This window comes from Mytilus edulis, chromosome 8, assembly GCF_963676685.1.
Source record: "Mytilus edulis chromosome 8, xbMytEdul2.2, whole genome shotgun sequence".
Classification (NCBI taxonomy): domain Eukaryota; kingdom Metazoa; phylum Mollusca; class Bivalvia; order Mytilida; family Mytilidae; genus Mytilus; species Mytilus edulis.
In genome coordinates this window covers 83961921-83973634 of record NC_092351.1, presented here as the reverse complement: position 1 = coordinate 83973634, position 11714 = coordinate 83961921, and the positions used below count along the sequence as shown (strand labels likewise).

The 11714-nt window shown below is 30.4% G+C and overlaps 1 protein-coding gene across 3 annotated transcripts; it reads right to left on the bottom strand.

Moving 5' to 3' along the window:
- Positions 1–10221, bottom strand: LOC139486429 (ras-related protein Rab-30-like). 3 transcript variants are annotated; one of them, XM_071271305.1, is made up of 7 exons: positions 9989–10221; positions 7875–7962; positions 7181–7264; positions 6313–6496; positions 5164–5776; positions 1042–4919; positions 1–832 (listed from the first exon to the last, which is right to left on the bottom strand). In XM_071271305.1, the coding sequence occupies exons 2-5, from the start codon at positions 7959–7961 to the stop codon at positions 5523–5525; spliced, it is 609 nt and encodes a 202-aa protein (XP_071127406.1). In that variant the 5' UTR covers position 7962; positions 9989–10221; the 3' UTR covers positions 1–832; positions 1042–4919; positions 5164–5522. The 3 variants fall into 3 exon arrangements, with proteins under 3 accessions (XP_071127406.1, XP_071127404.1, XP_071127403.1); XM_071271303.1 differs by having other exon boundaries at positions 5191–5776; XM_071271302.1 differs by lacking the exon at positions 1–832 and having other exon boundaries at positions 2443–4919; positions 5176–5776.
- Between the last annotated feature and the right edge of the window lie 1493 nt (positions 10222–11714).

The following is an 11714-nucleotide window of genomic DNA, read 5'->3' as shown; positions in this document are numbered from 1 at the left end:
TAATATTTGAATTTTTTTAATGTAAAAACTATCATTACATTGCAACAATATCAGATCAACAGATTTATGTAAATGTCAATAATTAAAAAAAAATCTCTTAAATCAGTCATGTGACTGTGGTTTTATATAAATTTTATGTGTATCTTTCACCAGGTTTTGGTGTAAATTAGTTACCATGATAACATGGTTATAAGGTTTTAAGGATTCTTTAAACATGCAAATATTGCAGCATTCTTTCAAGATTTAGCGTACCCCTTACAACTATACAGTTTACAATAAGCATTTGGTACACAAAACTAATAATAGCTAAAAATTATAAGAAAAAGTCCGACTATTTATTGAATTCATGATAAAACCCTTGTAAAAATGAAATTATATTTCTTATAATGATTAAACTGCTTAAATATAACACTGTAAGTTCTTTTTCTGACTGAAAAACAACATGAAGCAGCTTAATCTGTTTCAGTTTTCTGTAATTTTCAGGTTCATCAAATTTGATTTGGCAAACACTTTAATTTGCTATATTACAAAAATTTCATTAAAGGAGTATCTTTAGCAAAAACAATGTTAAAATACAAGTCCTTCTTTCTTTTACTACTAAGTTCTTATGTACAAACAGTCAATAACCAAGATAAAATAACTTCTGGATGGACTAAAATTAAATAAAAAACATTCTTCAATGAGTAGAAATTCCATAAGGGAACATACTTTACATTATTGTAGTAAATAAACCATTTATAAGACATTTTGGTTAGAGGCCTTCTTTGGCTTCTCAAGAATCTTTCTGAATAACATTGTAGATTAAATAAAACTCTTATAAATTGTGTATTTACTACTGTGGATTCATTATTATTCGTTGGATACCAATTTTCGTGGATTTCGTGGAAACAGTTGAACCACGAAATTAAATGTTCAACGAATGACAAATTTTCCTATGGCTTGTACGCAGACTTCGGCAAAACCAAGAAATCAAATATCCACGAAAATGTAAGCTTTCATCAATCCACGAAAATTGGTACCCACGAAAGTAAATGAATCCACAGTATAACATGTATAAAGATAAAATCATTCAACAAAAAACATGAAATTATCATAAAATACTAAAATGATATACAATGTATCAGTAAAACTTTCCATAAAATACAAAATAAAATTGAAGATAAAATTCATCAGAAAATATGAAATATGAAGACGCTAGCTATACACTGAGCAATTGATAAATGAATGATATAAAATTAAATAATGAACCGAGAAGTGAGGTTCAATTGGTTAAATTTAATTATGCTATAAAATAAAAAAATCCTATCATGCTATTATTAAAACTGTCCATGTTATTGGTTGTATTCTTGGCGCAAATATCACCCTATTTGATTGGGTGAAGCCTGCTAGATAACTAGGACAAATATTTGTGTTTGACATGCTCATGGTTAAGGTTTGGATCTATTGAAAATGGGTGTGTCATTTTTGTTGTCATGTGATAGCTTCAATTTGTATGATCATCATTTGTAGATTTCAAATATACATAACTATTGTAATATACATATATATATATATATATATATATATAAATATTCATGTAGATATATTTGTATTGCAACTTGTTTATATAATTTTTTAAAATACATATACAACCATTTGTTTTCTGATCTTTTGATATATACCCTAGGTTTACAGCATTTAAGTGTAAATTGCTTCAAACTCAGATCCAATGTAAAGTTATTAAGGTGGTACCTAACATTACAGGGAGATAACTCTGTGAAGTCATCTAAACGTTTTAATTATGTTGTGTTGTAAAAGGAATATTAAGCTTCTCAATGATCAAAATTGGTGTTTGTCATATTGCTATATAGCCAGTGTAATTTTTCTGACAAAACGGTTGGTTCAAAAAATTTAAATTTTTACATCTTTATTAAAGTCTCAAAGTAAATACTTTGACAAAATTTTATGAAAATTAAACGAGCCAAATTAATTTTAGTGAAAGTGTTAGGTACCACCTTAATAACCGTATTATTGTAAAGATTCAAATACAGCTTATCTCCCTTAGAATCCCTTGTTCATCATATTTACACTATAAAAATGGAGAATAAAAAATTAAAAAATTGAAAAAATTGAAAATAACCTGGAAAAAATGATGCTACATTTTGTAATACATTTTGTAATGATATATTTAAATATTTGTTTGAATAATTTGAAAAAATTATGGTTTTAAATGTAACTACATTCATTGTAAGGAAAAAATATGGCACAATTAATACAACTTTGTTTACCATTAAGTGTATAAATTGAATGGTACATAATCTATTAACAAATAAAATTTCAAATTTACAAAATTTGAATAATCTTATATTAGCAACCATTATTCCTGTGTGTTTTCTGCTTTCGATGGATAACCTAAGATGGTCAGTAAGCAAAATCTCAAATCTTTGAAATATTGTGGATTAATTTATTTTTGTAGGTACATACACTTTTTTTCGTGAATTAAGGAAAAATGTTATTTTTTGGTGGATATTTGATCTTGTTTAAGTCTACAGTCTGCCCTAAAAAAATATGTAATATGTCAAACACGGAAATTCATGTTTCTACTAAATATATACCATGGAAATCCACAAAAATGCTATATTTTTTGATTTTCTGATGAATTTTGGAACAGCCTTTAGAACAAAAGTATAAATTTAATAAGAATTAGAGAATATGATTTCTTCATTACTAAGAACTTTTTAAGGGAGTAGACCTTGGTTCAGGGAGATAACTCTTTAAATCAGTTATGCGTTTGTAAAAGTCAAGTTTCGTCAATGAGTTTTAAGCATTTACCTGAAACAGATTGGAAATAATCTATGTATCCTAGAAGCTTAGAACATATTTATGAAAATGGCTGACACAAACGTACTGATGATTTTAAGAGTTATTTTCCTTAACCTAGGTCTACATGTACCTCCTTAAATAGCACCAAAATTGATCTTGCACCCTGTGAGGTAAAAACTAACACTTGTATATATGCCAGGGATGGAGTATGCACAATATACATATATGTTCAGCTGTAAAATTATAGGCAAGTAGGTCAACAGAAAACACACAAGTTTTTATGATCTTAGCATCCATATACTAAGTCTAAGCTAAGCTGAGCAAGAAATTTGTACAACAAATGAAGTATGTTATAAGCTTATTACAATGAAATGAATAAAACTACTTGGCACAATAAATACCCAATTTATTAGATAACAATGGAAAAAATATACAGATGTCAGTTATGAACTTTTGAAATATTGCACATAGATCTATCTTCACATTCAAAAACAAATATGCTTTCAGAGTGTTTGTGTGGCCTTGTGAGTTTGTTCTAAAAATAAAAAAGTTCACTTATGTTGCTTGAAAAATACCAGAGCTGAGTAACATTTTTCAATACCCATTAAAAGCTGAAAGAATTACCATCCTATGTACACTACATCCAACCCAGATGTAATTAAAATACAATCAACATTTTTAAAATTTATATTCATTTTTCGTTTTTAATTTCAGTAAACAATCTCATTTTAGTGTTGTAAACCGTTTCATCTTTAATTTAAAAATAAACTTTTCATGAGCAAAAGTTTAAACATTTTTTAAAGAAATTAACTCAATTTTTGATTTTTGTGTGTCTAACTGAGGGCTGTTCCAGAAATGATTGTATTTCAAAATTTCATTGGAAGAGGTTATTTTAGATGTACAAAATATTGCAATTATAGGAAAAAATAGCAATTATACGAAATAATCTAGCTGCGTAGAGACGTGAAATATAAAGTGCCTTTTGGCTCAACTTTTGTTTATGGAACAGCCTGAACATTTACCATTTATGTAAGTCTTCTGCCTCAAACTTCAAATATTTCGTTCTATGTACATTGAAATGCAACAAATCTGATCAATAAATTCATTCAATTAAATAACATTTTTTTTCTGAAAATGGATAAATTTTTGAAAATAATTCATTTTCAAAATAATCATATGTAATTCATGTGGTTCAAAATTCATCTTGTGTGGTTTGGTATTGGATGGAGATATGGAATCATGTGACAACATATTGACCAATCAGATCATATAACTCAATGAAAGACATTCATGAAGTAATTCTTTTTACAATGTAAATATTTATTTTCACAGACTATCCAGTAATAAATTGCACAAAGTACAAATAAGTACTCCAACACAGTTGTAAGTCTACTACACACATTCAACAAAAATGAATTTATATAAGTCTTTTCTACTTTAAGTGACTGACTATGTCACTTAAAAATAGCTAAATAGATATTAAAAATAGCAAAAACTGTTTTCAACCTAAGCATTCCCAATGTACATCACACAATGTAAAAAGTCCAATAAAATTTGGTTTCATCCAGACCTAATGTCAGGTAAACATTTTAAACATCATAAAATATCTGAAAGACTGTATTTACACAGTCATGACAGTTTGGAAAAGCTGAACGTGAAAATTAACAAAGGAATCACTTAGAACATCAGTCTTAAGTGAAGTTCACATATATTTTAGTTATTATGGTTACTAGCCAGCAAAAAAAGTGTGATGTAGTACACATAGATTGACATATTCATGATATTGTTTTATTTAATTTAAATTTAACTTAAAAAACATCAACAATTTACACAAACTTTACATGTTCACATGTTTGACTTTCAAACAAAACTTTTTGACTTTCAAACAGAACTCTTGAAAGAAAAATCTGGATTGAAGAACTTTCAAAACAATCAAATTATTTCTTGAATAACCTAATTATGATAATAAAGTGGTTGAAATAAATGCTCTGTTTCTCTGATTCAATTTACATCTGTCAAAAATAGTCTTTTGATTATATATTTTTGAAGGCATTTTTATTTTTAAAAGATTTTGTTTTACAAATAAAACATAACAAATTATTCAATATTCTGGTACACTAATGCCCCACTCGCACTATCATTTTCTATGTTCAGTGGACCGTGAAATTGGGGTAAAATCTCTAATTTGGCATTAAAATTAGAAAGATCATATCATAGGGAACATGTGTACCAAGTTTGAAGTCGAAGTCGATTGGACTTCAACTTCATCAAAAACTACCTCGACCAAAAACTTTAACCTGAAGCGGGACAGACGGACGAACGGACGAACGGACGAACGAACGGACGGACGAACAGATGCACAGACCAGAAAACATAATGCCCCTCTACTATCGTAGGTGGGGCATAAAAACTTAAATTGAAATTTGTTTATAAAGTATTTGGTTTGGAACTGGTAGCTATGGACATAAGTCAATTTGTATTTATTTTTTTTCGTCTTCAAAACTATCAAAAATATCTATCCTTTCTTATCATGCTAATCTGACATTAAAAAATTTCAGGCAAACGAAATAATATTTCAATTGCCTTACAACATGTACAAAATTTATCATTCTTATCATTCAAAATAAAATATTCATTTTTCACATATTCAATCACAATGTATAACATTTCTTTTCACATCTTCACAGGAACATTCCATTTCACAATTTCACTGGAATACTTTAAAATTTCAAACACCCACTACAGTTTGAAATACTGGTTGTATTGTCTGTGTTGAACTTTGTAGTGTCATCAGAAATTAACTCCCCTTGTTTGGCTTCCTTTGACAATTTTTTGGCGATAGTATAGAAAAGTTTATCAACATTATCAGCTTCTTTTGCCGATGTTTCAATAAAGTCCATTTCGTATCTGTCGGCAAATTGTTGTCCAATGTGTGTTGGTATTTCTTTGTCATTAATTTTATCTGTTTTGTTTCCTGAAAATAAATAAACATTTATAATACATCTGGAGCTATACACAGACATCGTTGTGATTCCCAAAAAAGAGTGAAAATTAACAGCAAGTTATTCAAGAGGATAAAAGTATTTATAACAGTAACCTCAACATTGAAAAAAGCTTGGTTTCAATATAAATCAGAAAATGTAAGTAAGTAGGCATATCATAAATTTGTATATGTTTTTCGTTTATTGTGTTGTTCATGGATCAGTCTGTTACCGGTAGTTACCTTGTTATTTTTTGTATATTTGTATAAAGTGAATCAGGATTGATAAACAGATTTTCTATTGTTGTTTGTAATACAATTCAAATTCAACATAATATAGGTAAAATGTATATAAGATGTGGTATGATTCTAATGAAACAATCATTCATCCTAGTCCAAATGATGTGATATTCAGCAGTCATAGGTCAATAAACTGCCTTCAACAATAAACAAAGTAAAAAAAAAGTGCATCTCTTATGAGATATTGATTAACAATGGTATTTTTAAACATTGTGTAATTTATAACATACCAACTAAGTAACCACAGAACTTTGTACTGGCATAAGTTTCTATTTCCTGAATCCATGTGGGTAATGAATCAAAAGATGCTTGGCAGCAGACGTCATAAACTAGAATAAGAGAGTTTGCAGATCTATAGTAACTTTGTGTAATGGAGCGGAACCTCTCTTGACCAGCTGTGTCCCAAATCTGTAGCTAAAAATAGAAAGTAAGTGTAAACAATAAAACAGGAAGAGTTCACCTTAAATGATTTTACAGTATTTGTACGACTTTGCCCCTAGCAAAGCTATATAAAAACAGAACATTATTTAACATGTGTTACCATGGTTACAGACACTTTTTAGATGATCAAAATGTTTTATGAATAGATTAACTTGTGCATGATAAGTGAGTTCATGGCCACTTTAAATTTCATTTAGATTTGAAATTGTTGATTCACCAACATATTTCCTGTCTTTTTTTATTTATTCTAAAATATTTATGTTAGAATCAATAACTTTATTTTTACTTTTGCCTCCAACCTTCAGCTGACCACTCTGCAGAAAAACTATATGACATATTTCTTTGTTACCTCTAATTTGTAATATTATATCTAATACTTGATAACTTTGCTTTAGGCAAAAGAAATATATGTATTGTTTCCTGCCTCTAGTAAAATAATTTTTTTAAGGGTGGGGAGATAAATTTTTTTAGCATCAAAATAGCATGGAAAATTACATGCTTTCTCTAACATGTCTATAGCTAAGTCCAATCACTATAATTCATACCAACATTTGATTATTCAAGCATCCATGTTGGTCTCAGCATAACCAATGCTCAAACCCTTTCCCATGACCTATAAGTTAGCACAAAAAGCAGGAGGTATAATCAACTACTTACTTTCACTTTCTCTCCATCTATTTCAACAGTTTTGATCATGAAATCTACTCCAATTGTAGCCCCCTGTCCTGGAGGGAATAGTCCCTGAAATAAACAAATAATCATAAAATCAGTCATTTATAATAAAGAATCTATTAAAGACCATTCCATGGATAGGGATACTTGTATAAAGGAAACCAAAAGTTCACTAGGCATATATGCCTATGACAATAGTCTTTTTGTCAATTCCCGTAATTGACCCTGTAATTAGAGATCCCTTTTTTAGTTGTCTCGCTTATGAGGGACATCAATGTTTATTTACAATAGAGAGCTAGAAGAATAAGAGAAAATTTACCTGTACGTCATGTGAGTAACCTTTAATTTTTTCAAATCTTTCGATAACATAAATTTGTTGTTTAGCAAAATACTTTTGACATCAGCAATTATTTATGTAAATATATTCAATAGTTTTTAACATGGGTAAGGTAATCTTTTTATGAAAAAACAAATGGTTTTCTATCACCTCATAAAACTTAAGTCATTGTCATGATTGTTGTTGTCTCTTTGACATATTTCATGCATTCCCCATTTCCATTCTCAACTTTGTTTAATATTCCATCTATTTACATGTATCATGTTTACACAAAGGCTAACTATCTAATGAATAATGACCAAGGTAAATAGAGTCTCACACAATATTCTAATGTAAATATACCTGTGTAAATCTTCTAACAAGACATGTCTTCCCAACACCTGCTTCACCAATCAATACCACTTTAAACAAATACTTGTAATCTTCCATGCTAAAATAGATATGAAATAGATCATGTAGATAAAAATCAAACTTGTATCATACAAAAAACATTGGTGCAAGTTCCATACCAGGAAAGCTGCTTTCTAAAATATCAATTATATAAATAATAAGGGAGCTACTATTTGATTTTTAGGGGGGGGGGGGGGGGGGGGGGGGGGGCTAGGATGAAAAATTGTGTCCTGCCTTTTTTTTTATTTGTAATCTCTGTCCTGCCTTTTTATTTTTCAGTCTATTCTGTCCTGCCTTTTTTTTTCTTAGCTTATCCTGACTTTTTTACAATTGTCATCCTGCCTTTTTTTTTTGCCAAGTTACTCATCCTGCCTTTTTTTTTAACTCAAAATCCTGTCCTGCCTTTTTTTAATAAATTTCATCCTATCCCCCCCCCCCCCCCCCCATAAAAATCAAATGGTAGCTCCCTAAATCATTTTGACACAAAATAAAATACAGTGTCACCCAGGGGGTACAAGAACATCTGGAAAAGAGATGTGGGCATCATCACAGATTTACTACAACTAACCAACCATCAACTAATTACATGAATTATAACCAGATTTATTATTCTGAATTTCATTTATAATTTTAATTTTCAACTTTTATGAACAACAATTAATGTGCTATAGATAGAAGTACATGTAGCTGCAGAATTGTAGCTATAGGTCCTAATGTACTATTTGCGGACCATAGATCGTCTGCAAATAGTAAAAAATAACATCAAGGAACTATGAGCTTCAGTTCCCGAGAGCTCTACTATAGAGGGGTCTGGTATCGGGTCTGTTCGCCCTGGGTTCATTCTTCCTCAGTCCGTTCACCCATATAGGGTCTGCAGTGAGTGAGTGTTCGCCCGAGTTTTCTTCTCCCTACTTTTATTCAAAAATATTCGTATTATGGTATTAAAGTTTAATCAACTTAATCAGATATTTATATGGTACATGTATACATGGTATATAAAATCTTGAAATTCATGGAAATGTTTATTATTAATCATGTTAAATGCAATAATGGTGTGTTTTTGAGCATTAAATGTTCTTAATAATATATTTTCCCGAAATTTTCATTGTACTAATGAACTCAAAATCGTTCAATTTTTTGGATGTCATGTTTTGAATTCCCACATCTGCACAGAAATCTACAATGTACTTCCTTTGTCCGGTCTCGTTTGTATGAAACTTTGAGTAAAATATATATTTCAGTCTAGAATAAAATAGGAAGGAACGCAATATCAATTTCACTTTTGATAATTCCTTGATATGAAAAAACGTTACCTGATGATAGCGTTTCTTTGTTTACATTGCATATGACGTCATAACTTAAATAACTTCACAACTAAAATTCTTAACAACAGAACCAAAATCAGAAACGTTATGGTATTTCCGTTTCTTTTTTTTTTTAAAATATTAAGTTACAAAAAAATAATTCATAGACTTTGTTTCCATTTACAGGTAATGCCTGCCTCATATTACAAGACTAACACAAAGTCCACATGGAATAAAAAAAAAATGTTGTACATTACATTGTGGTTTCTTTAATTTACATTTCTTTTAAATTCTTCAATATTGAGAGGGCCCAGATAATCAATTCAGACATAAAAGGGCAAGATTTAACTGTCATTGATGATAACTATCCTATATAAAATAGCGACTACAATGGACAATAAAACCCTATCTGACAGACTAAACAAGACGCTTGTCCTTGCATGTCTTGAGGTAGTCCAAATAATTATGACGTCTTGAAAGGCTATTATATTTTTTTTCTTTGACGCCTTACTTGTCGAAGTAAGGCGTCAAAGAAAAAAATTATAATAGCCTTTCAAGACGTCATAATTATTTGGACTAGTCTTGAGGAAGTTGAGGCTTTTTGGTCCCCCGACTAATCAAGATTCTAAAGTTCTGTGCCTTGTACATGAAGTCACATAACACAGTTGGTCAAATGTAATACCTTTTGATTATAAAATAATAAATGATTATTCTGTAATTTCATATTTTTCAAGTGTCAGACGTGAAATAATTTATGCTCACCTTATAACGTTTTGTATAGATTATATTGATCGAACCATATATTATAGAACTAAATTGTTGGGTTTTAAATGCTCTATTTATGGGCTGATCATCCTATATTAATTTAGAAATGACTCATTAAAAGACACATTTAAAATTTTGATTGTATATCTTCCCCGTCATTATGTTGGTTTTTAATCATCAAGGGGACATCACTCTTCACCAATAACAGTGATTTACCCAATAACCTAATTATAATTTTAAAAAGTGAGATGCAACAATTACCCCCAAAAGGACAACCATGAGTCAAAAGTTAAAGTGAAAACCAATGTCAAAATGAACAAAATAAAAATCTACACGACTCTACATAAAACCAAAGTTACAAGTGTTAATGTTGCAAAGATCTAAACAATATGTCCAAAAAGTAGTTTGTTTTGAAAAACTTAATGATCGAAGATGTGACACCTAATCAGGGATCAATATGGAAATATTGTTTTTGTATTTATTATACAAAAAAATCGAGACGTTTCGGCCACGCTAACAGTTCGACCACATACTTTTCGACCACAGTCGATTCGGTCATATTGGCCTTTCAAATTGATCCTAGTATGCTTGGGCCGTGTTTTGTTAATGATACATTTTATACTGTACAGATTGTTATACAAAAAGATTATTTCATTGACTTGAAACCGCAGTATCCTATAGTGATACTTAGTATAGAAGGTTCCTGTTGAAACGGAGACAGATAATTCAATATGCTATGTCTCTGCTTGACATCAACATCAATCATATGTTTATAACATTCTTTAATTTAAAACATATTTTTATTTTTATCTATGCAATTACATATGACTTGATTTAGATCATGATTATTAAAATTAATTTTTGTATTATTTCTTCTTCTAAAAACAACTATATTTTCGTCCCTTTACAACAAGAAAAAAAAACCACATGACCGAAACGACTTTACAGATAGTGTATGGCCAGACAGGCAGCATGGCTGGAACGCCTGTGGTCGAAACGGCACTAACCGATTCGACAATGTGGTCGAAGGCGGCTGTGGCAAATTCGGTCGTGCGTCCGAAACGGCTTTAGCAGATTCGGACTTGTTTCCGAAACGGCTTTTGCAGATTCGGTCTTGTGTCCGAAACGGCTTTTGCAGATTCGGTCTTGTGTCCGAAACGTCTGTAGTAGATAGGCAGTTTGGCCGAAACGTCTGCAGCAGATACGGCAGTATGGCCAAAACGCAGATTACCGCATAGAGCGGGCCAAAACGTCTGCAACAGATACTGTAGTGTGGTCGAAACGTCCGAAGCGGATACGGCAGTGTAGCCATATGGCAAAACGTCCGAAGCGGATACGGCAGTGTGGCCATATGGCGAAACGTCTGAATGAAGAAAAAAATACTTGTACAAAACTAAACAATCAAAGTTCAAAGCCTAAACAACATTGGTGGATAGAGATAATAAAGTAAGAATTAAAACTTAGTATAATATTTCGAAAACACAATATTAATCTTATTTTTAATAACTTGAAATTAATTTTAAATTCGCATGTAAATGCACATTTTCTTGTTTTACTAGTTACACATCAAGAGATTTGCACTTGTCTCCTAAAATCAATCCCTATATATAATACCTACAGGAATATTTTTTTCTGAGACAAGTACCTGGGGTTATACCGTGGAAGTATCATTTGCTCTGTGTTATATTTCAATAATTATATGCAGAGAATGATATTTGTAGTT